At 26.9% G+C, this 27731-nt stretch overlaps 1 protein-coding gene across 3 annotated transcripts in view; it reads right to left on the reverse strand.

Moving 5' to 3' along the window:
* Positions 1 to 3118: 3118 nt before the first annotated feature.
* Positions 3119 to 27731, reverse strand: part of LOC107451938 (proton-coupled zinc antiporter SLC30A1) — a 60724-nt gene continuing 36111 nt past the window's right edge. Inside the window, exons 1-9 of one of the 3 annotated variants that reach the window (XM_016068182.4) lie at positions 18583 to 18885; positions 14344 to 14646; positions 11440 to 11662; positions 10055 to 10222; positions 8533 to 8674; positions 7333 to 7376; positions 5923 to 6005; positions 5611 to 5802; positions 3119 to 4041 (exon numbers count right to left, since the gene is read on the reverse strand). In XM_016068182.4, the coding sequence (XP_015923668.2) occupies positions 3835 to 4041; positions 5611 to 5802; positions 5923 to 6005; positions 7333 to 7376; positions 8533 to 8674; positions 10055 to 10222; positions 11440 to 11662; positions 14344 to 14520 (1236 nt within the window). In that variant the 5' untranslated portion in view covers positions 14521 to 14646; positions 18583 to 18885 and the 3' untranslated portion in view covers positions 3119 to 3834. Of the gene's footprint in view, positions 4042 to 5610; positions 5803 to 5922; positions 6006 to 7332; positions 7377 to 8532; positions 8675 to 10054; positions 10223 to 11439; positions 11663 to 14343; positions 14647 to 18218; positions 18322 to 18582; positions 18886 to 27731 lie in introns of those variants that run through there. The other 2 variants (XM_016068183.4, XM_043050350.3) reach the window with 2 other exon arrangements.

A 27731-nucleotide genomic window follows, 5' to 3' on the forward strand; every position in this document is an offset into this window, starting at 1 on the left:
AGTTAATGAAACATTAAGAATATAATATAGTAACATGCTTTTAGTTAATAATATACATTAACACTATGAAAACATTTAAAAATGATGGTAGATAAGAGTTTAGTGAGCAAGTCACCAAATTTTTTTAAAGATAAATCTAATTTTAAATAAATTTTCAAATTAATATAAAATTTAATAAGAAATAAAACAAAAATATGCTAAATAAAATATCTGAAAAATAGTAAAACAGCATAACAACTTAGTTACCAAACATTAAAATAATACATACATACTATAAAGATTTACAAAATGTATGAATTTCATTATAAATTCTATGAAATCACCATCAAATGATTGAGTAAAAATACTATTTAATTTAAATATTTGATAAAGGTTTTTAAAAAAATCTAATAATTTAATAAGTAGCTCTTTAACATGATTTCATAAAAATTCTTTTTAGAAAAAAATATGAAAAGCACAAACATTTATTACAGTTTTGAGTAATGAAATCTTATAAAATGACATTGTGTAAAAATATATAACACAAAAGTTTTATATTAAAAGTTTTATATTAAAAGTAATATGGTTAAGATTTTATTCATCGTATTGAAAATTACACAGTAAACCTTTGGCACTTACAAAAACAGGTATATTTAAGTAGACATTTAAATGAATATAAAAGTGAGGAACACCTAGTGTAGGCAGATAATTGGAACTTCTTATATTTTGAATAAAACAATTAAGTGAAGTTAAATTCACTATCTGATGAACTTTTTCATTAAATTTCAGGAGATTTTATCATAAAATGAAATGTTTTTTGAAACTAAGTATTTATATATGTATGCAAATATATGCAGAGCTCGCGTTTTAGCATTTTGCCACCTCACCAAATGTGATAAAATCGCAAATACAACGAAAATATTGGCCAATGATATTTTCGACGAAAAAAATTTTTTTTTCCCTCTTGATCCTGAAAAAAAAACGTTAAAAAGAATTTTTCTGTACAAATCCTGTATTTTTTTTATTAGATTACAGTAATTTCCGCTAGATATGTCACATAACCGATTAGAATTATATTAAGTCCAGATAATGTAAGCATTAAGCAACAAAAGAGATTATGTAAGTATGAGACAAACTACCTTAAAATTAAGATTACATTCGTTGCCATATGACTTTTGATATTTGGCTAATAATCTGAAGTCCTTAGTGCAGGTCCTCTATATGCATAATTGAAATAATTTCTTTTTCACTCATTTAAGCAGCCAAAAGCTAGAAAATTTATAATATACTTACCAGAGACTTTTGCATGCTAATATTTGTATATATATTATTATTTTAATTTTTTTTTAATACTTTTTGACTTAAAAGATATGTCTGTTTGATAAAATAATTGAATTACATGTAAGACTTATTAAAAGGAATTTAAATATAAACAGCTATTTAGGTTTTAAATTACTTTGAACATGTTAACAAGTTTTACTTAGATTTAGCTACTATTATAATGCTAAGAAAGTGGCAGTTTTCAAGTGTGTTGTAAAAAAAGCTCTTTTTCTAAAGATCAGATTGCTTGAGATTACACAGGCATAATAGTAGCAGCTTTGTTATATAGTAAATCTAAGATCCAATCAAATCTAAACTCAGCTGAGGTAACTGGAAGGCATTAAAAAAATGTCTAGGCCATTGCTACTTCAAATCTAAAGTTTCTTTTAATAAGGAAAAAACAAGTTTTGGGGGTAAAACAATTAGTTTTGTTAAGAAAGCTACAATTAACTAACTTCTCTCACTTTATGTTTTAAAAAGGCCTTTTTTAATCTCTTTTAAACACTTTAACCCAAATCTGCTTTTAGTAGAAAATTGATAACTAACTAATTAAAAAAAATTAGAAAAGAACATGTCTTGGGTTAAAGTATCCACTATTGTTAAGAATGCTACAATTAACCGACTTATCATTCTTCATTTTTTAAAAAAGGTTGCTTAGGTTTTTTATGTCTTAAACCTAGAGTTGCCTTTAGTACAAAAAAAAGCATGTCTTAGAATAAAATATTCCGTATCGTTGAAAAAGCTACAATTAACAAACTTCTTCCTTTATATGTTTTAAAAAAAAGCTTGTCTAGGCTTTTTATGCCTTAAATATAGGGCTGCCTGTAGTAAGAAAAGAAGTTTGTCTTAGGATAAAATATTCTGCATTTCTAAAAGAGCTTCAAACTGACTACTTGTCCTTCATGTTACAAAAAAAGGTTGTCTAAGCTTTTTTTGTTATTAATCTAGAGCTTCTTTTAATAGAAAAAAAAGCGTGAATGAAATAGTCAGTATTATTTTTAAAAAAAAACTAAACTGCAATTAACCAAATCTTTAACTACTTTATGTTTTTAAAAAAAGTGTCTATGCTTTACCTACCTTAAATCTAAAGCTGCTCTCGGTAAGGGCTACACATAGTGCAGAATTTATTTCAACTGAAATCTTTACAGCAATCTTCAAAATTTAAGATTTTTCGTCCATGTTATCGTAAAAATAAAGTGAGCTCTAAAAACCTTAATCCAATAAAATAATGCCTATAGTGCCTCTTTAAGGTCAGCGCCTGCTTACACACCAAGATAAAACGTTTTAAATTATTAGCTTTTGTTAACATGTAATAACATATTTTCACATATAACTTTTAAAAGCAAAAATATTAAAAAACATCTAAATAAAGCAAAGTTTACTTTGAGTTCTAAATAAATAACGTTTTTTAAAAAAGCAAAACACAAATAATGTAACATAATCAGACACATAATCATTTAAGTACTATACAGAAGACCCTTCAGTGTCAAAGCACAAAATGTATTGTACCTGCTGTGTTCACATTTCCATTGAAGAATGTGCTTCATTATAGTACCCAATTGAAAATAAGATTGGATTATTTGTTCGTTTTGCATGTTGTTTTCAAAACTAAGTAGTACATTAAAAACATATTTCTTAAAAAGGACAAAGTCATTAAAATTCATTAATCCTGGATCAAGATTTAAACATGATCATGAATCAATATTTCGTCAAACACTAAAAACATAGACAGGCGAAGCTATTAAAAATATAGAAATACATTGAGTAATAGACAATTGAGACAACATAATAAATAGTGACTCATGACCATAATAGAGAGGTAAAAATTCCATTCAATCACTTAAAAACAAAGCTTGAAAGCATCCACATTCTTTATGCAGGATGTCCAACAAAAGACTGACAGATTTCAAAATTAAAAATCTTAAGAACAAAGGGCGATAGAGGAATAAAACAAACAATGATTATTGTGAAAGCTGTAAAAAGTCATACAGAAATAGAATTTAGTTACAAAAATTGCTGCAGATAGCGCTGCAAGCCATAGTTGATCAGAGGGATCAGTTCCAGCCTCATAATATGCATAAGAGTTGTCATACAGGATCAGGAGGTTTAAATCATGGGTCCTATTAAACAACGTTTGTTTCAGGTATATTACAGTTCTACGGCATTAGTATTGTTTTCAAGAACTAAATAGAGTGCAGTGCACTCTTTTGAAACCAAATTCCAAAATTCCTGAATAAAAGTTTTACAATTTTCCCAATAGATATACCATTTGTTTTATTCCTCTATTGTCCTTTGCTTCCAAGATTTCAAATTTTGAAAATTAGTCCATCCTCCATTCGACGCCTCATAAAATAGATATACAATATTTCACACGTAAGATATTCCTGTATGCATATTTTGAAGAAGTTCATAAAGAAGCCAAAATCTTTTGTGCAAAATATGAATCTGTAATGAAGTGTAGAGGAAAAAAGGTGCAAAAGTCTAGTTTATACTTCCAATTGTTTCCTGAAAATAAATCTGCCAGTTAAGACTAAGCTACAATTTTTCAATACTGTTCCTAGAGCTGTCATAACTTCTATAGATTCCTTTCAAGCTGTTCATATCATCAACACTAACATTTTTCGAAGGCATTATATTAAGATGTTTTGAGTCATTTTTACCATCTTTCATGGAGCCACAGCATGTTTGAGGAGTGCAGTTTGTGGACACTGGGCAGTCAAGAACACAGTTATCTGTTTTACTCTAGTAAAATATAAATAAATAGATAAATGTTCACAAAACTAATATCATAAAATGAAAACTTCATGTTTAAAAATCTACAAAAATCTGACAACTGTTGCGACCAATACAAGAAAATGCAGAAACCGAATTCAGTCTTACAATGAATAGATAATTTTTAATTTCATTTATAGAAAAATAAAAATAATATTTTAAATGTTAAACAAATTGAAATATTAAACATTTTTTAATCTTACAAATTTAGAGATATTACATCAATAAAATGTCTAGAATCACTGGTAATTACTAGTATTTTTAGGAATGAGCTTCAAAAGGATAGCTTTTTAAATGTTAACTACAATATATATTATACGATGTATAATATATATTGTATACTACAATATATATTATATGATGTATAATATATATTGTAGTTTACATTACATCTATAACTATGTTCAAATTTAAAGATATGACCAAGAATTCTCCAATAACTGATATCATTTTTAGGGAATCATTTAGTCTGAGAATGACCAGTCAATCATATACATAAACTAAAGCAATGATATTAACCCATGTGGCCATTAAATGTGTCTGAGTAAGATTATATCTGAAAATTGAATAAAATGTAGTATTAAAGATAAATCATTCTCATAATTTAAAATGTTTCAACAATATTTAAAGGTTAAATAATATCAGTTACTTTTTTTTAGCCTCTTGTTTAAGTGCCTGGTTTAGAAATCAAGAAGCTCAGGCTGAATGCACAAAACTGTCATGAGCACTATTAATTCTCACTCTGCAGGTAATCTTTATATTTATATCCTGTTTGTGCTCAAAATGCTTTTGAATGCTTAAAAACATAAGGGAGTTATATTTCAAGAAAATGTATGCTTATATTTATTAAAATTTTTTGTTAATTCATAATTCTAGCATACAATTATGAAAAGGAAAACTTTTTTGCAAAATTTAAAGGATGTCATCGCGAGCAAAGACATCCATCTTCTGTCTGCCCTTAACCAACTTTTTTTAATGAATTAATTGATTTCCTTTAAACTTTTAGAACTCTAACATACTTGATAATTATATTTCAAATTTTATGGAAATTATACTAAAATGCATCATACAACATAAAATAAAAATGAAGAGGAATTCTAACCTTACTTATAGAGATAAAATTTGGTTCAATTGTAATGAGGTGAATTCCACACAAAGAAAATTGGTAGTAAATAATTTCAACTTATAAAGACTATCTAATTAAAAACATAATTAACAACATAAAATAATAATGAAGGTAAATGTTTACATTACTATCATTTTGGTTAAATCATAGCATAGTGAATTCCTTAACATCAATAAAAATAACTTAGAGAAATCGGAAGAACTAAATTATTTCAAATTTGTAAAGCTTATTAGAGTAAAAATATGACATGCAACTAAAAGTAATAAAGAAGAGAAATGCCTCACTTATAGACAATTTTTGTTACATTGTAGTGGAGTAAATTCTATAAAACTAAATTATTTTAAGTATTATGAAGATTATTTAACTAAAAATATGTAATAAACCAAAAAATAATATCAAAGATAAATACTTACATCACTCATAGATATAAATTCTGGCTGAATTGTAGTGGAGTGAATTCCTTCATTATGAAAAAATTCCTTTACTTTTTCAGCAATCGCCATATAATCCACTAAGTTTCGACAACATATGTGTGCTGAAGCTATTATTCTTTCACCAGCCAATTGCCAAACATGAAATTCATGAACAGCTAAGACACCATCAATCTGGGTGGATAATTGATTAAATTAAAAATAATATATGTTTCGGAGACTGAATTAATTCAACATTAGAAAATAAATCATCACTAAATTCATCATTAATTTATAATTAAACTTATGCTGTACCTCATGAAGCAATTTATTTTGAAGATAATCTACTTGTATATGTGTTGGCACAGTTTGGAGAAGAATCATAGCTGAATCTTTCACTGTTAAAAAAAATAACATTAATAAACAATTTATGAAAAATAAAAGTTACAAACATATGGAAAATAGAGAACTCAAAAGGAAAAAGTCCTTTTTTGACACTGAAGAAGGTTGAAAATAATAGTAATAACAATAAGAAACAATTAAATTATCCTGTTATATAAATATACCTATATTTAATTAATCCTGTTATGTAATAATACCTGTATTTAATTTATAAAATTATACTAAGTTTTACTTTGTATACAATTTCTATTACTGTTGCTTCATGTTTTTCCACTTGCACTTATATTGGTTTTATATGCATAAAAAATTTTTATCTGTTGCTGTACACATGAAGAAAAAAATTCATCCTGAATAACTTTTAATCTGGGCAATTTGTTGAGCAATATGGTGTAAGTATTTAATGGGTACACCATAAATATGCAAACTAATTGTTTAATAGAGAATTCAAATGTGCAGAAAATATAATTCAGACAGTTAATATAGAGTAGCTATCTAAACTTTTGGCACCTTAACATTACTTAAAATACTTTTTGCCATATTTTTGGAAGTCTTTGCAAGAATGGAAAATTTTTTGCACAACATTTTAAAATTCTTTTGGTCAAAAAATAATTTGACATAGAAATATTTTTATATTCATTGTCAGAGCTGTTGTAAAGATGGTGCATTTGTCTAGAAATCTAGGAGTTTTTTACCTAATTTAATAAATTAGTTGAAAATCTAATGGGATTCTAAGTAATTGGTTTTCCAAGTGGCTGGACGGCAAAATGTTTTGTCAATTGCCTTTTAAAGTCTAGCAACAGATGTTTATTATTTTATTTCTTTAAGATATAAAAAATATCTAACTTTAAGGTACAAAAACTTAATCTCACATTATTTTAAAGGCTAAACTTATCTATTTAATGTAATTTTATTAATATATTAACACAAACTACATTGATAGAAAAGAGAATGCTTTTGAAAAAATTACTAATTAGTTTCACAAATATTTTAAGACTTAAAAATAATGTGAAACTTAGGCTGGACTTAAAACAGTTTAGTTTGGACAAAGGGACAAAAAAGCTTTGATTAATTTTTATCAAGTCTAAATTCTTTTTACAGTAAGGATATTTTCTACTTTCCATTGTATGAATCAGTTTTTTTTGTTCATATACATAAGTAAACTAAATAAGAATTATTGTGAAAGCAAAATTTAAAAACACATTTCAGAAATTTAAATTCTCCTTTTGGATTGAAAAGTTTAAAAAGAACATTTAATTCAAATAAAAAAAACTGTACAGAAATTTATTGGATAATAATATTTGGGCAGAATACTCCAATACTTACACAAAGGCCAAGTTGAGTAAACAATGAGACAAACCATGATTACACTAAAATAAAAATAATTGCATTCAATAATACCAAGTTCATTCAAACTAAGATGCATTCATATCAAATTAGAAATATAATCAGGGGTAATTGGGACACAAATTGAAAAATACTGAGTAAATTTTACGAGTAAAAACTAGATATCAATTTACATGCTATACATGATTAATATAATTTTTTGAACTAAGATTTATAATTAAATTACATACTAATGAAGAATATCACACCTTTATAGCAACTAATTTAAGAAAAAACTTAATTCTTAGAAGAATCGCGATATTGGGTTTTAAGTACGGGAAAATACAAATCGCTGTATTGGATTTTTAAATCACATGAATACGAATTGCAATGTGTAACTTTTAAATCAGGTACATATGAAATATGATGTTTGATATTAAAATCGCATCAATATGAGTTGCGATGTTAGCTGATGCCAGCGTACTTTCATATATTAAATATGGCAAAAATCCAACAAGAAAATTAAATTGTATGTAACATGTATGTAAACGTCTTGTTAACGTGATTTAGCGAACGTTTCAAAATTTAAATTTCAGATTCTGGAACTCTTTAATCTAACTTTAACTCTTCACTATTGCTATAAATTTTAGATTGCAATGAAAATTTTGTCAAATTATAAGTTTTAGTTCGCAGAAGTTTGCAAAAATTAATGGTCTTCAGAAATGCGGTATTCACGGACAAATCACATTACCTGCTTTAAGACCTGGAAAATATGAAAAACCCGGAATACAATCACCATGTATCTCTTTAACAAAATACTTTTTTAAAATGATAGTACTCATATTTAATACTTGAAACTGCATATGAATCTCAACAATTTTACTAATCAGCATGGGTCTTCAAGGAAATTAATTAAGACATTTTGAACCTATTGTTAAAGTATATATAAATTGTACTCTATTAACTAGCCATTACTGTAGAATTAGGAATTTCGGACCCTCTAACCCAACTTCTGCTTACATAACTTCTAATAAATTCTAATGACTGACTACATAGTTTTGATGCAGATATCCACAGCCGTGGTAGACAGCCAAAGAAATTTTAATGTTAATTTTATGTAAATGAATAAATGAGTTTATAAACCAGTTGACACCGTATAAACAAAATTAGAGAAGTAGAAAAAAGCAAATCAATAGATACCTTAAAGCAGGATCAATATAGTTTATGTACTGCCATTCAGTAAGCCAAACTAACAATGCACTGATAATTACAATCACAGAACCTAGTGCATCAGCTAGTATATGAAGAAACACCCCATGCATATTCATCTGACTTGCAGAAGCTATAAGAAAGAAACTAGTTTTACATAGAGCAAAATAAAATAAAAATAAAACAATGGCATTCAGAAATATACACACTTTTCTAAATTAAAACAAATCTTTTGATCCTATAAAAATTACTTAAATAACAATCTTTAAAAGTAATTTAGCATAAAACTTAATTTACATTTGAAATTCTATATTTTGAGATCCTAACAATCATCCAGCCGTGAAGAAAATTTTAAAAAGAAATAGCTATTTGCAGTCTTTAATTTTAACATGAAATTCTCAAAACAATCAAATCGAATTCTCAAAACACTTCGCAATTTTCCTTTGCAAAGAAAGCCTAACGCTCTTTGATAGAGTTTATGCCTAAGTTAAAAGAAAATAATATTTACAAAAACGCTATTTCTTTTCTTGAAACTAAAAAGAAAGAAGAAGTACAGAATTTTAACAAAACATAAAGGGGGGGGGGTGCATTCGCATTTACCTGCGTAAAATAGTAGGTAGGATAGACCATCTTTCAAGAAATGAAAAAGCCACTATATTACGTTTAAAAAAAATGAAAGCACCATAAATCAAAAATGCAATTCTCTATAAAATGCATCACAAAGAATATAAAATCTTTGGAAAAAGTGTTTTCTGAATAAATGCAGCTCCAAAATCTATCTAAATTCAATTGATAATGAAAGACCATAGTCACAACTGCCAAGACTTTAAATAAATGAGTTCAGCATGAAAACTCCTATGAAGATTAGGCGTACCACCAACACTGTTTTAAAATTGACAGTGTTGGTGTACCACCAACACTGTTTTAAAATTGAAAATCTACTAAATATTAATCACGAAACAATAAATGGTACTTCATTAGATGAACATATCATGAAAATAACTGATCTATTTTTCAAATGTTGCATATTTCATTCTAAAATAAGATTTTAAAAAAAATTCAATCTATTCAACCTTAATGAAAATATATATTTAAATGCTTCAGAAAAGCACAATAATTTATATCATGTTAATTTTAGTATAACGATAAAACCTACAACATAATTCATCATATTTATTTTGGCACTAATTAAATTTATTATATAAAAAAACAAAAACTAATTTAAAACCTTTTTTTTAATGTTTTAGTCAAATTTAAATTAAAAGACCTCAAATCTGTTTCAGTAAAACTTTTGATTTTAATAATCTACATAAAGCTTAGGTATTATCTTTAAATCCAGAAACAATTTATTTTTCATTCCTTATAGTATCACATTTCAATTGACTTTTCACAATCCTACTAAAAATTCCAGAGTTAACTTTAGAGAGATTTGATCTGCACTACTTAAAATGTTTATAAAATATTCAGTAGATCTTGTAACAAAAAATATAAATAGGAAATGAAGTAAAATTACATTCTTTCTTTGGTTCCTTAACAGCTTTTGCAACAGCTTGCGGAGCACAAGGAACTGGAAGTTGGAAATTTCCTTTATTGTCATTAATATCACCTTCTGATAGAACATCTTCTAACGTTGGTAGTTTTCGTTTGTCATGAACGTGACCCCCATGACTGTGACCATGTCCTAGATAAATAAAAAAGTTAAATTTGCAACAATTATTTGTATTGTATTAAATATTGAACTTGATTGAAATTACTATTAATATGTAGTATAGTAATTAGAATAAGTTTCCCAGCTACAGGTGATTTTATTATGTAATAAAAGCTTTAGTACCTCTACTTTCTAGACTATGCAGCTCAGCATAAATCAAAAGAGTAGTTTCAAATTTCGGTCTTACCTATAGAAAACTGAAAAATGAACTTGGAGTACAGAGGGCTTCAAAACTGTTTTTTTTTTTTTTTTTAAATTAAATGCTTTAAGGAAAGGAGGAGTTAAAATGAGGGTAAATGAAAATTGATTTTATATATAAGATGATAAATTGAGTGTTTTTTATTAAGCAAATTGTTTTTGTATTTTTATTTTCAATGATTTAACAAATAAACAGATAGGATAAATTTCAGTTCTACACATTTTTATTTATAATTATTCGATATTTTCTACACCAAAATTTGGGTTTTTGACATTGTCATAATAAAACAAGAGTTTAACATCAAAGTAATTGAATTTTTATGTATATTTTACTTCTTAGGTATAAAATCTAATAATTATCCTTACAGTACATTTTTGAGTTTTTGACTGTTGACAAAAATTATGTCAAAAATAGTTTTTTCACATGACAGATAAAACCGTCAATTGTCAAAAACTTGCCAACCTAGACTAAAGTGAAGTAGCAGACTATTTTATTTTATTTTTTCACTTGGTATAAAGTATTCTTATATAAATTATTTTTCTCATATACATTTTCTAATATGAAATACTGAAGTACTACTTTTTGCAAAATATGTGTAAAATAAGGAACTAATTTGATTAAATGTGTTTTCCAGGTGACAGAAAAAATATATAACCAAATTAGGAAAATTGCATTAGTTACAAGGAGAGAACAAAGTGGTCAAAAATAATTGCACAACAGAGTGAATTACATTTTCTCCTGATATTAAAACATTTTTATACACTTAAACTGCGCTATGCAAAGAAATCAATCTTTTCCTCAGGAATTCAAAAATTTTTCAACTTAAAAAATAAACTTTCTCAGATTTCTTTCAACTGATTTCCTACACTTATATTAGGAGTTGATAGATTCCCCAACTTTTCCAAGTTATTAAATTGTTAGATACTCTTTCAAATAATTAAAAAAGAATTTCATTTTTATCAAGCTATCAGATACTGACTAAATTTCTTACCATGGAACAAAAATAATCCAATAATATTTACAAGCAACCCAATAGTGCCAACATATAGAATCAATATTGGATTGTGAATTTCTTCAGGCTTGTAAAATCTCTTAAGAGCTTCCACAAAGATTGAGAAACAGAGGGCAACAAGAAAAACAGCATTGACTAAGGCACCAAGTACTTCTGCACGAGCCCATCCAAATGTACTTTTTGACCACTTTTTTGGTGACATCTGAAATTAACAATAAGAAATAAAATCACAGAGCTGTTTAATATCTTTGAACCATGCATTAGTAAAAGAAGAGGAAAGACAAAATGCTAAATATATGTATTGTCAGTTTGCAAAATGCAGATCAAGAGATAATTTTTGATTTAGAAATTGTGAAAATACATTTAAAATTGCTAGCATAAAAAAGTTTTAATTATAATATTCAAAACAACATACGTAAAACTAATAACTTTAAAACAACGTACATTTAACTAATAACGTACAACTAGCGTAGTTAAAATAACGGGATCGTCAAAATGATGTGGAAAAACGTAGAAATACATAATTGCAAAGAAAAGATAAAATTTTTTATAAAAACAACTTAAATTTACGATGAAATCAGCACGAATTAATAAGTCGATTACGAGATATTAAAAATCCGCATGTCGTAATAAAAATATCGATTTTTTAAAACTATGAGGGAATGCATTATCCAAAAAGCCATGACTGCCAAAAAGTAGAAAAAAATAATTAGAAACAAAATTTAGAAGAAAAAAAAAACGCTTAAAATCTCGAAGAAATCGGCCCAAATTAAGTGCGTCGAAAAGTGATTATTTAAACGGACGATTTGAAACTAGCGTGTCTAATAATATCGTAATAAAAATATGGCACTTTCAAAATCACGTTAAAAAGCGGAAATAACTGCTTAAAAAATTATTTAGATTCACTATAACATCGGCAAAAAATGTGCTTAAAAAGGGCGAGATCCCTTTTCGAGATTCATAATATCCTGTCACAATATTAAGATTTTCAAAACTATATGAAAATACGATGTTTTCATAGCCGAAAAAATAACTTAGGATACACGATGAAATAAGCACAAATAAAGTGCGTCAAAAAGTGATTACTTAAATGTGCAATTTGAAACTCAGAGGTAACGTAATAATATTAACGTAATACAGGATAAAAAATACAGGATTTCCAAATCACGCGGAAAAGAGTAGAAATAGCTAGAAAAAATCCTTCAGATTTACGATGAAATTGGCACAAAGAAAGCGTATTGAAAAGTGATTATTTAAATGTGTGATTCAATTCACGATTTATAATATTATAGTATTAAAATTTTTAAAACTTTGCGAAAATACGGTGTAATAACTGCCGAATAATAATTGAGGGTTTTACGATGAAATCGGCAGAAATAAATCGACATAAAAACGAATTTCTTATGTAAGTTTTCTCCTCATCTCCTATAGAACCATTAGTCCCAACACCCCTAGCTAATGTCCACTGGGGAGCGATAGCGCCCACTTCAGGAACTTAGGCTAATGCATTAGACAGCTGGTTTTGCCTTTTTCTTTCATATTTTAATAACTCAAAAATGTAAAAATTAATTAAACAAATTTATTCAAGCATTAAAATGCCACTTAATTTTCCTTTTTTTAAAAGATATAAAACTGCTAGTTGAGTACATAAATATCAAACTTCCTTTTAAATTAATTTGAACAAGATATTAATAGTTTTTGGTGCATTGCATTTTAATTTCTTAGTAAATTACAACTCATCACTACAATAATAAACTGATAGATATGGCACTAACAATTTAATGGCAACTTTTTTAAAGTTATAATGAACTTATAGCTATGGATAAAATCAAAAATACTACCAGTCTTTGTACATTTGATGACACAATGAAAAATAATTATTTAGTATTCATCTCTAAATTAACGCATAAAAAATTAAATTTATTTAAATAAAAACAGAATCACAAAAATAATTTTCTTTAAAAAATCTTTTTTGGAATGTTTACAAATTTCTGAAACAGGCTTATGAGATAATATTACATAATAGATTTAATATGCAAACAGAAAAAGAAAGTTAAAAATAGCAGAACTTGAACAGAAATGGTTTAGAGGCTTGGAAATTAGATAAATAATCTTAAAATGTTATTTTAATTATTCAAGAATAAATATCCTTTAAAATTTAATACCTTAAAAAAATTTTTAAGATAAATTTTTCTATTTAAAAAAAAAAAAATAAGACTTTAATATTTAGAATAAAATTTTCATAGAATAAATTTATAATTCTTAGAAGTTAGGTACTTTTAATTTTTCAGGAATATTGAAGCAATATTTTTTAAGACATAAAAAAAAAAAAAAACAATTTTTTAAGATATTTTTTTTTTTTTACTTCTTTTCTAAAAAGCAATTAGAATAAAATTTTCCCTAAATAAATTTGCAAAATAATTTTTTGGAAAAATTTGAATTTTTTTAAGGAAAGTTCTTTATTTTAATAGATTTATTTAACTTCAAAATAATATTATGTTTTACTTTTTTTTTAACTTTAACTAATCATAAAAAATAATTAAAAATATTATATTTTTTTAATAATTTCTTTTACTTTTTTTCAAAAATTCAGCAGTTTTTTCTTAAATTAACAATAAGATTGATCTTTAAAAAAAAATGCTACTTTAAGGATTTCCAAAAAAATAATTGCTTTAATATTTTTACATAGATATGTCTAAAACATGACACAGCTGCTCTAGCATAAACTTTTGTGATTTGATATATTTGTAGATAGAATAAGAACTTTAAAATTGAAAGATTGAATACTGAATGGAAAGAATGAATAATTGAATGAATATAGAATACTAAATGGATTGAAACATCCATTGAATATTGATTAATAAAATAAAACATTATTCTTACCTTAACAGAAATAAAAGCTATAATGAGAGCAATAACATCTGACAGCATATGAAATGAATCAGCCACTAATGCCATAGAATTTGTAACATATCCAACAGATATTTCAACCAAGAAATAGCCACCAGTAAGCACAAACATGCTTAAAAGCCGACATTGTTTTCCAGAATAACGACCCATTTTGAGAGTTTGATTAAAATGTAATTTTTAAAGCATAGAAATAACAACTTTCTTAGTCCCAAGATAAATAGTTCTAATAACTATTAAATGATAACATTATGAATGGCACTTTTCTGAAATAGGGACCTGAAACAAAAAAAAGAAAATGTAAGAACCTAAAAAGTAATCATATGATTTTTAAAAAAATTAGAAGAGAATATAAAATAATATAATAAATATAAAGCTCTAATCATTAGATGCAAATAAAAACATTATTTACAAGTGAATTAAATTATATACTTTTAAAGAGTAATTCATTCAGTAAATTTAATTTATTCAATAAGGTAAATTATGATTCCTAAAAAATTTCACTATTTAATCAAGTTTATTTGCACTTACTACTACATCTAGTGTTTTGTAGTCCTAAACAAGGCAATATCTCCACTGCTTTCTCCTAATTGAGGATACTGCCTTCTTGTTTAGATCTGCAGAATAACTAGATGTAGCAGGTTTAAATTAAAGGTAGAACCTCTAATTAGAAGGCAGGGGAAAAACTGCAATATTGGTACAGTCTTTTATTTTTGTGCTAGTAACAAAAAAATTATTCATAAAAGTTTATAGTATTTTTTTTTTAAAAAAAGAACTACAAAAAAAAAAACATTATCAATGGAAATATATAATAATAAAATAGAGAAGATAATTTTTAGAAGTTTTAGTTCTTTTTTACTACCAGGGTATCTGCTACATTTCAGATTTTCAAATTCATGACTTTCCATGACTAATTCCTAGACTTTTTTATGACTTAACGAAGTTATTATTTTCTTCGACAAAAACACAAGAAATTTAAAAAAGCATTATAATAACATAAATTGAAACGATGGATAGGTATAACCAAAACTGTTATACTCTGCATCTTCATATTTAAAGATTTTAAATTTAAAAAAAAACAGAGTAAAGAAAGAGTTGAGCAATAAAATAACTGAAAAAAATACAAAAAGCAAATAATTTTTTTCTACAGAATTATATTCTAAAGATACTTTTCTTGTTCATCGGAAAGGAAAGAAATACTCCTGATTATTCTATTCTCATTTTGGAATGAAAAAAAATTCGCCAATGACTGGCTTGCTTCAGCTAGAATTTTAAATTGATAAAATAAAAATTCTGAAATCACAGAAATTTATAAAATAATTCGCTCTAGAAATTATGCTTTTTCTTTCATTTCATTTTTTGAAAGAACACCATAACTTTTAAAGAACATAATAAAAACATTTTATATTTTAATAAAATATGACTGTGAGTGGAGATTTTATTACAAATTCAGATATTCGGAACACCATGAAATGGGGGAGGGGTATTTTTAAATTCCATTTTAAAAATTAGATTTTCAACAACCTAAATCCATGACTTTCCATGATTTTCTTTAAAAAAAAAATAGTTAAAATCGTGACATTTCATGACAAATTTTGTTCAATACCGAAATTCATGACTTTCCAGGTGAGCACCTCTATTTAATTATTCTGTAGACCTTAAATATCTTGCCAATCAGTAAATAAACTGACTGAAATGAAGCCTTTGTTATCGAAATGAACCACAATACGATTCAAGATTATTCAGATTTAAATCTAAACTTAAAAACACTAAAAAAAAATTAAAAAAAAAAAAGGCTAAAAGTTTTTTCATATTTTTTTTCCAATTTATTAACTATTCTGTAAACCATAGATATCTGGCTAAACAGTAGTAAATAAACTGACTGAGATGGAAGATGAAGATTTTGTAATTGAAATGATTTATGATTCAAATATAAATCTGAATTTAAAAATTCTGAATAAAATTGGACAGAACTTTATTTGTATAAACAAAACACAACATATTTAAGCAGCCATATAAGTAAGTATAATTAGGTAATATTCCTTAACAATCACTCTTATGATAAAAACTGTAAAGGATTATAAAAAATAACATTACAACTTTAAAATATATATTAGCAATAAATATAAATAAAACTTTCTCTAGATAAGTGACATAAAATGATGGATTACTATTTTTTTAGTAGATTATAAATGTACATTAAGGAGATAAATTAAATTCCCTTTAGTTTAAAATTCAGTCAATTAAAAAAAAAAAAAAAAGTCAATAAATAAACAATTTTTCCCATACATAAGCTATAAAAAATTATCAAGATACAGTTATAGTTTTAGAATTAAGAAAAAGTTTAAAATATAAAGCTGGCTTCAATAAGCATACATAAAACTATTGTAATAAATAAAGTAAACATTATAATGAGTGAATACATCAATATGTATTGTATATATTTCATTCCTGTTTGCAGCATGACATATTTGAAAATTATAATTTGTATACATAACCAAAGTAAAAATATAACTTTGAAAGGGAAGAAAAATATCATAATCAAAAATAAATATTCTATTTTTAATTTTAAAATTTAAAAAATAGTATAATTAATAGCATAATTTTAAAAAAAAGTTCAATATCACATTAATTCAATCTTTTTTTTAAAGATATCTAATCTTAATTTTTTTTTCAATTTCATTCATAAAAACCTAATATTAAAGTCTTTTAACTTCATTTATAAATTTTTTTGTAAAGTCAACATATCCAAACAAATAAAACAAAATTTTTGTTTAAGTTCACTCTTACCAAAACTACATAATCATAAAAAGGTTACCCAATAACTTATTTTAATAACTTGTAAATTTAAGTTAACTGTCATGGTCATAGTTTTTCAAACAAAGATTATAAACATTTTCATAAGATTAGCAAATTTAAAAATATCCTAGCTTACTTTTTTTTTTCCATTTATAATTAAGATTGATGTTTTCTAATTTGTTTATTCAATTTTTGTAAGATCAGCATGAAATAAATAAAGAAGTTAATTCAAATATTACTCCTACCAAAACTCTACAAAACTTATAGCATAAAATCATATTAATAACTATTTCTTTGTTATGAGTTATGTATAGAAAAAGTACATAGCTTATAAAATAGTAAATAATTTAAAGTATTATAAAGCAACTAGTCATTAAAGACAACCTTTAAATTCTTAAATCTTGATTTCCAAAAGACTAATTATGTTCTTAAAGATAATATTTTTTCCAAGAAACTAGAACTCATTTAACTTTTTGTATCATTCATAATTTAGATCAATAGATTACTTTTAAATTTATTAGCAAATATTTTTTAATTTCTTAAAATTTTCTCTTACTAAAATTACACAACTCATTACAATTATTAATAATTTATTTTAGTAGGGTGTAAATTTTAAGACTTTTCTCCAAAAGAAGGCTAATAAATGTTTCTTAAATAATGTAAAATTTAAAAACATTTTAAACAATTTCTTTAAATTTCAGTCCTAAATAATATTGATGCCTTAAATCATTTATATATGTATATATTTTTCTCTTGTAGGACCACCAAAGAAAAATTCTTTTAAAACTTTAACAAAATATCATAATTCAAATGATCTAAATCATTTATTTTGGTACCTAGTCATTAAAGATAATTTTTAGACCTTAAAAAGAAGATTAATATCAAAATCAACTTCAGAAATGGCAATGCCTTAATAATCAGATTATGATTAATTTTAATGGAATTCGTAACATTTAAATTATAAGACAAACAGATTAAAAATGATAAGGAAACAAAACAAAACTAAATTAAAATATATAAAAACCTTATAATTATATATATAAATTTTTTACCTAACATTTAATCAACATTGACTTACACGTAAGATTAGTGATCATAGAACAAAAAAGATTTAAAAATAGCTCTTAGATGTTTCAGAGATTAGAGGACAGAAATTCGGAATTTATCAGGCGTTTGCATAAAAGATAATTGTTAAATAAAGTCAGATAAAATGAACACAAATCAGCTTTTTAGATAATGGCAATTTAATACGTGTTTTGTGATTTATTCCATCGACATTAAATTAATAAGTGATTAAAACATTTTAATTAGATATTCTGAATTCCTCTTATGATCATAAAAGATAATCAATTCCTTTTTAAATAATAAGATAAATAAACACAAATCAGCTGATTAAATAATAGTTAACATACGTACTTTTAACTTGTAATATCGATAACAAATTAATAAGTAATTTAATTGACTTATATAGTCATTTCTTTTAATAAATCCAAATGTGATGACAGACGAACACGTGTTATCTTACACCATTAACAATGTTTACACACATTATAGTTAATGAATTATGAATGTAAATCGTTTCCTTTAAAGAACTGATTTTCATCACTAATTTAATTTCATTCAAACAGCTGTATTTAAATTGTTTTGCACACATCACACTTCATGCATCGAGGCCGTGAATTACACTCCACATCCAGAGTGAGAGGAAACTAACAGTGAGGAGAAAAAAAGAATTAGATCGAAAACATATCAGACTCTCGATTGCAGCGACACCTGTTTGACAGGAAATGCAGGAATATCTAATCAGTTAGATTGTTTTGTTTCAGAAGAGATTCTGCTGTTGGATTAAAAAGATATACACATTCTATAATGACGGAAGGAAATTCTTGCATTTTTAGTCCGGGCGTGTTTTAATTATAGCTTTTCAGTTTCTTAAATATTACTTTAATTCTTTTGAAAAAGAATGCTTGAATGTTATATGTAAGATATTTAGAATTTATACGAAATAGTTTACATTGAAAAATATATTTACTATTGAAGAGAATTATTAATTAAAACTTTTGTAAAATATGTTTTTGCAAAATTATTAAAAAGTTTTTTTTTATAAGTGAATCTTATATCAAGCCATAGTTCTAACTTTTTAATTTTTTAGATATTTTTTTTTATAAAGAAACGGATTGCTTGAATTAAAATACATCTATTAAATTAATTAATGTACAATTAATGCCCAAATAGTTTACTGGTAAAAGGAATTTTAACTATTGAGAAGAAAATTATTGATTATGACTCGTCCGGATGTGTTAGTTCTTTTTAATTTCTTAGATATTAACTATTTGTTTCAAAACATAGTGCTTCAATAAATTAAATCTACTGTATTAACAAATTTAGAATTCATGTGGAAATAATTTTCTGGGAAATATGTATTTTAGTTTTGTTGTGTAGAGGGTAGCCGAGGGAATGACTATTTTGTAGTGATAATGTTTTCTTTATTTAGTAAAGCATTAAATTTTATTATAAATTTAAACTAAATGGTAAAAACCCTATTTCAAACTTGTTATAATTTAGAGAATTACAAACCAAATACAGTTTAAAATTAAAATTTCTATAACAGTTATAAAAGTATTTTTCATATAGTTTATTTTTTTCATACAATTCATATTTATAACTTTTTTGTTTGAATAAAATTTAGAAACATTATCAATCTGATCTTTTAAGAAGACTCAACGAAAGCGTCTCATTTTTTTCAATATTATTATTTCTCGCTATTTGCGCAATTCCCCTATTATTTTTTTTTTTATTATTTTTTTTTTCATAGCAATTCTGGTTTATTTTGGTTTACGTTAGCATCTAGTAATTCGGTATATAACTTGGTATTTGGGTTTAAATACATTGAAAAATTTAAAAATTAACTTTATGAATTTGAATGAGAGATTTATTTTTTTAACTTAAATAAAATTTAGAAGCATTATCAACCTAATCATTTAAGGAGCCTCAAAGAAAATGTCATTCTTTCTTGTTTTTATTATTATTATTTCACTCCATTTGCTCAATTCCTTGCTTCAGTATATTTTTTGATACCAACTCCGGTTACTTTTGATATACATCAGCATCTAGTTATTAGGCATTCAAATAGGTATTTGGGCTTAAATTATAATAAAAAATCTAAAAATTAATTAATTTTCATAGAATTGTTGCTAAATTTTAAATTTAAGAAACATTATCAACCTAATTTTTTTAAAAAGATTCAACGTTAGGTATAATTTTTTTCCCCCTGTAATTTCACGCTAGTTGCGCAATTCTTTGCTTCAGTATATTTCTCGATGCTAATTCTTCATAAGTTGGTGCACAGCGCAGAATGACGAGCTAGGAAAACCCAAGAAATATTGATTTCTATTTTTAAGAATGTATGTTAAATAAATCAAGGTACAGTTTGTTGTATGTTCGGTTTGGAAATTTTTTTTTGTTCTATTTGAACTAAGAAATAAAATGTTTATCTCACCTAGTTATGTTTTCTAAAAAGAAGAATATTGTCTAGGATCTAATGAAAAATCAATGTCGCGTGTAAAATTAAATAACATACGAAAATCGAAAATATTTTGCAAAAAATTCAACCTATTATGCTCTTTCATTACATTCGATTAATCATTAGCTGTTATTAATAATACCAGTTCAAATTTCGAACAATTTTTTTGTGTGTTCATTTTAGTTTAGAGATGGAGACAAAAAAAAGAAAATTTAAGAGAAATTCGACGAGAAAAGTGAGTTTAAAATGTCAACTAAAAACAATACTGGAGAAAAAAATTTATTGCAGATTTGAAATCAGCGATGGAAAAGCAACTAAAAACTGTTTTAAAAAACTCATGCAAAGAAAAAAAAATAGCAATAATAATAAATAAATAAATAAATTTCTAAGCGTTATTCGCTAAGATAAGGCATTCTAATTCCACAGAATGGTTATATTAGATTACTCAATATTAAGATTGTCCCTTATGTCGTTTCGTAAAGTAAGTTGAAAAGTTTAATTCATTTGAATTCAATGAAAGGAAATGAGCAAAAAAAACAAGAGGTGACAGGTGACAGTATTTCTCTTTCGAGTACATTCGTGTCGCGTTTTCACCAAAGATTCATCACTCTAAGGTCAAATTAAAAGAGCATTTTTATAAAAATGTCACGGTCACCCTCTGGGAAAGAATGTATAATACAAATTTCACTTTTGAACCTTGTCAAACAAAAACTGTCACTGTTTAATTCTATTCTAGACGCATATCTGGGTTACCCATTGCAAACATTCGTTCATTAGAATTAAAACATCTTGATACGAAAATTGAAACGAATGTTTACCAAATTAAAAACCTTAGAATTTTAATTAAAAAAAAGTTATGATATAAATGTTTTAATTTATTTATTATTATTTCTATTTTTTTCTCTCTCCATGAGTAGGCCAACAAACAAAATAAAAATAAAAAAATTGCTGGCCAATATAACCCATTTTGAAATTTTAGAAAGAATCTGCAAAGATTATAACGCGAACATTAATTTGATGAATGAAACTACTGCTGTATTTTTAAATGTTCCCGCTAATCATGTCAAATTACACCGAAGAGCCATTACATTATGACCACCCTCCATCTATAACAATGGGCTCTCCCAGGTTTTCATGGTTTCTCGCCCAGGAACAATTTTTCATGGGGCACATTAGAACCCATAATCCTCATAGAACAATCCCCATCGTATGTAAGCTACTTGAACATAGTTGCAGACCAGGTTCACCCATTCATGGTAACATTTTTCCCTGCGGGGGATGGTGTTTACCAACAGGATAATGCACCATGTCATAAGGGTCGAATCGTCATGGATTGGTTCGAGGAGCAATCCAGTGACTTTCAAGTCATGTCTTGGCCCCCAAATTCACCTGACCTTAATCCAACAGAGCATTTGTGGTCCTACTTGGAAAACCAAATTCGTGCTGCCACGCTACCTCCTCGCAATGTGAGGGAATTGCAGGACCAGTTGGTGAGCGCTTGGTACCAGATACCTCAGACTACCTATCAGCACCTCGTGGAATCAATGCCACGGCGGGAGCTAGCAGTTTTACGTGGCTAAAGGTGGTCCTACATGTTATTAGCAGAGTTGTCATAATGTAATGGCTCTTCGGTGTATGTTTTAATGATGAGAATCGATGCTAAATACTCTTCTGCGTACCTATTTCTAATTGAATTCTTCGGAAGATTCATGGAAAAACCGCATTTAATTCAGGGTGTTCTGGAATGACCCACCTTAATATGTATTTTGAGAATTCTTATCAAAGATGACGACTAAAGAGCATACATAATAGAGGTCACATATTAATATTTAACTATGTGCAGTCTCATTTTGTTGGTACTCAATAGGAATTGCGGGCCAAGAGCTGCCGGCAAATTGTTATGTAAGAAGAAACAAAAACTCAATCGAAAGCAAACGAATCACTACAGAGGAAAGTGAGATCAAAAACATCAAAACCTTTTTGATTGAAGATGGAAACACAGAGTTGAAAGGTAATTTTTAAAAATGTCTTCAAATTTCATCAAACAGTCGAACTGATTTTGATATTTTTCAATCCGTTTTCCCCACTTGTGATTTGACAGAATTTTATACCTTTCTAATTTCTTCTTCCCTTAAAAATTAATTGCGAATCCTCTAATGAGTATGTTTACTTCATTTTTGAATAGGATTCTAAAATGTGAACACCACGGAAATGTTTAAGAGGTTTATATTAAGGGTGGTGATTACGGAACACCTTGTAATAGATGAATCAAATATACTGTCTGGAAAGTACGAGATAAGCTTTCAGTGAAGTTGAAAACCTTTTTCACTTTGAGATTTAGTGTAACGAATATTAGTCAAAAACAAATACTAAGAGGAAACTTGTTTTTTGTTAATTACAACGGCCAAAACAAAGTAGTATCTTCCCTACTAGGGGGTATAATAGACTAGTCCGTAAATCGTGACTGCCGCCAACGCCAGACAGTAGCTCTAATTACTGGATCCTGAGGTTCTAAATTAGAAAAACTAACTTCGATTACGATAAGTAAATTTCTCATTACTTCTTAAAAGCTTAAAACAAACAAGTTTAAATAAACACCTTAATTTAAATTTATTTGTTTTTCTGTGTAGTGACAAAATTGGCCGAAAATCGAAAGAACAACCAATAATGAAGGGCTCGTCGTGTGGCAGAAAATCAACAGCCTTTTTTTTTTCTGTATAAAATAGTAAATTTAAAAAAAAGTACTATCATGTCCCCCCTCCAATCAATGTAGCTTCTTGTTGAGAATATTCGACTCCACTTTACGCAATAATTATTTGTTGTAAAAACGTGATCATTTTGAAAACAATCTAAACACTGTTCTGGAAGAACGTGATGTTATTTGAATGTTATAGAAACGATGTTATTGTTATCTTAAAACTATTTTTAATCTGTTATCAGCAAAATTTATGTTTCAGATATACCAGCTATATATAATATGTATTTTTTTTTTTATTATTCCCCCCCCCCCCAGTTGTTTGTTATTTTTTTTTTATAATTATTTTTCTTTTTCCCCCTTTTTTCATGTCTGTAATTTTCCTTTGTTTTATCTTCATTTTGAACTTATACACACACACACATATATATATATATATATATATATATATATATATATATATATATATACATATATATATATATATATATATATATATATATATATATATATATATATATATATATATATATATATATATATATATATATATATATATATATATATAGTCAAACCCCGCTATAGTGAACTCCCGGATATAGTGAACGAAATGTTCGGTCCCGTGCCTTGCTATACACGGATAATGTTATTTGTGGATATAGTGAACCAAAAAAGTGAGGAAGTTGGATATAATGAACTTTTTTCTGTCTTCAACTGATTTTTTTTAAAAAAATTTGTAATAATTTTGAAATTTCTACTTCAAAATAAATACACATACCGATTTTCAAAACCCTCTATAGAGGGGAATGTAGCGATAAACATTTTTTCTTGTTTGCTTCTTTTATCTCACTTTCCCATTCCTAAACAAACCAAGCAGATGTTTCCAACCCAGGCAGACGATGCACCTGTAAGGTGTCAGTGGGATCAATATGCATTTTCTGTCAGAGGGAATGAGTAATTATTCGTTATTGGTCAAAGGGTTGAACACTAATATGTATTGATAAGGCCCTCATTTCAACTCCTTTTTGCTCTCAGTTCAGTTAAAAAAAAACCTGCAAACAAGTGTCTCAAATTTAACTATGGCGAGCATTAAACGTAAAACGTTCTCCATTGATGATAAAATGGGCATAATCAGAAAAATTGAAAATGGATGCAATCAAGCAGATATTTGCAGGGAATATAAACTATCAAAATCTGCAGTTTGTAACAGATGGAAAAATAGGCAATTAATAATTTCTGCTCATGAAAAAAATTTAGATGGCAAAAAAAAGTTGAGAAACGCAGATCGCAAGGATGTTGAAGAAACATTACGGAAGTGGTTCACCAATCGAAGAAGCCGCAATCTTCCAGTATCTGGACAAATGTCGATGAATTTGCTAAGCGATTTTATGAGACTACTTTTATGTGCTCGAATGGCAGGTTAGAATGGTTTAAATATCGGAATAACAGAAATTCAGGAAAAATTATCTGAGAGTCGGGAAGAGTTTAATGTTGTTGAACATGTTGAGGATTGCTCATCAGCTAAAGATTACCAATTTTTTTTTGTACACAAGACGAAGAGTAATGAAAAAAAAACACATTTTTTGCGACTACATAATATTTATCAGTCATTTATTTGAATGATGTGTAATAAAAGGGAGGAGTTTGGTAACCATTAGTTAAATTGCCAGCGTAACGGATATTGTGAACTCCCGGTTACAGTAAACCAAAATTTTGATCCCTTGAAGGTTCACTATAGCGGGGTTTGACTGTATATATATAGCGACCAAGGGCGCCGGCAGATAATGTAAAAGGGGGTGCAACCCTCTAACAAACTAACCCCCCCCCCAAAAAAAAAATTTACAAATATTCTGTTATTACTGTTTTGTTATTACTTATATAATCTTACTTATTGCAATCTGTTAATTTTTTTCAACATACATTTTTTCATTGTTAACAAGATATTTAAAAAAAAGTGCGAATTTCTTGTACTTGCAAATTTGCCACGAGAAACTATTGATGGCGCTGTCATAGCTACTGACTTTGAAACACAAATAACTACAAACAGTAGTTTCGTATACTAACGTGTTTGTGCACGCTTAAGATTTGTATTTGTTGTGTTTGATTTGTTATTGAGCTTTAGAAGATTATATATATATATATATATATATATATATATATATATATATATATATATATATATATATATATATATATATATATATATATATATATATATATATATATATGTAATACAAAAATTAAATACTTTTGTATTAATAAAAGCATTAAAACTTCATTCGTTTTCATAAAATATCTTTAGTAAAAGATAAGGGTAGAAATTCTATTTTGGGACTTCAAGGCTAAAAACATGCCAATGAATAATAATTAGATTTATACTTCAAAAGAGAAGTTATTTTAAGATCTTTCACTTCCATATAAGGAAAGATTAAACGATTTGCTATGAGTAATAAATAAATTGATGAGGCGTAAGAATACACAGAAAAAGGCATATGACTGGGCCTCTTTACAACTAAAAATCATCCTATAAAATGCAGGAGCAATGTTTTTGCGTGACTTTTTGGTGTATAATGTTTACCAACTAAACTTCGTCAGATCTGACTGTAAATCTGTCTCTCCCTCTCCGTCTGGAGAGGGGTGAAACTGCTATTTCACCATCGTTTAGTAAAATAAAATATTAGACCGAAACTGGACTCGTTCATCATGCTACACTCACTACTAATTTACTAAAAAATATCGGTGTGGATACACCGCATATTATATATATATATATATATATATATATATATATATATATATATATATATATATATATATATATATATATATATATATATATATATATATATATATATACTATGTGTAAAGATCTGCTCTTACCGAAATTCATCACTGAAGCTACAACGTGGTACGAAATGTGGTGGAATAGAGAAAATTCTTATGAATCCCTTGAATACATCGATTTGGTAATTGAGGGCACACCGTTTTATCCAGCTGTAGCGGAGGCTATCAAAATTGGCCTAACTCCTCCAGCTACTACGTGCACTATTGAACTCACTTTTAGTACAATGCGACGCATCAAAACATGGAATCGGTCTACAATGTCTCACGAGGAATTAAGTAATTTGTGCATGCTCAATGTGCATAAGAAAAGATTCAAAGATGACTCAGAATTCATTGAAAAAGTTATAAACAGATTTGGACAGCAAACAAGACGATTACTATTCTTGTTTGATTAAAAAAATTTTTAATTGTTATGTATCAATAATTATTTAATTACTTGTTTTTGAATAAAAATATTTTTAATAAAAATTTTTTATAACAAAATAGTTTTTCTGTATCTGCTTAATTGTTTAGGAAAAAAAAGCCAGAGGGGTGCAAGTGCACCTCCTTGCACCCCCCTGCCGGCGCCCTTGATAGCGGCACTCATTTGAACCAGAGAGGATAGAATCAGCGGAAAGGCAAGTGCTTTACCGATGGGAATAATTAACAAAATTTTAAAATGAACAATTGTGCGAACTGAAATGTGTATAAGAAATCCAAGGGAAATGAAGTAGAGAAACTAAAGTATTGCTATCTGGACATATGGGGTGTAATTTTCTATGTATTTTTCTTAAGTGGAGTCGAATCTTACCAAGTTTAAGACAATAATACTAATGGTTATAAGTTTTTTTTTTAACACTTTGGATACAAAACAAACAATTATGATTCGCAACCTTATTCATTCACTACCGCCAAAACCCAGAGCACTAGTGTGCATAAAACTTTTCACAACTTATTAAGAAGAGGTTACAGTTTACCACAGTAGAACATTTTTTTGGGGTGTCTGGATTTCGATAATTTTTTAGCTATCTTCACTTTACTATTATGCAATCTCTGCCGGCAGCTTTAAATTTGCTTTTAATTTCAAATTTCTGCAAGGGAATTATTTCTTTTAAAACTTATGAAAATTTAATGGTTGTGGGACAATTGAAAAAAAAATAAATAAATAGGTAACAAACATATTTTTATATTGCAGAAAAATTTCGCTAATACGATTTAATACACATATTAAATACTCAGGGCTAAAGAGAATAGAAGGGCTAGTTCACTCCGCTCTTAGAGCTGAAGCTACGATTTCCCTCCTCATGACGTCACTGTGTCCACAGATCTCGGAGATCGCAAGCAAAGATATGATAACTTTTCATCTTTCTCTCTGTAAAAATAAGTTAGACTTTTTCTGGTTATTAGCCTTCAACTTTACGTAATTAACACATTATTTCCGTTCATAAACATAGTTCAAGAAAACTTTCTTGGTTATTATATTAAAAAAAATACCATTTTAAACTTATAAAAATGTTTTGCTAG

Source organism: Parasteatoda tepidariorum, chromosome 10 (assembly GCF_982258835.1).
Source record: "Parasteatoda tepidariorum strain Cologne lab strain chromosome 10, Ptep-v5.0, whole genome shotgun sequence".
Classification (NCBI taxonomy): Eukaryota; Metazoa; Arthropoda; class Arachnida; order Araneae; family Theridiidae; genus Parasteatoda; species Parasteatoda tepidariorum.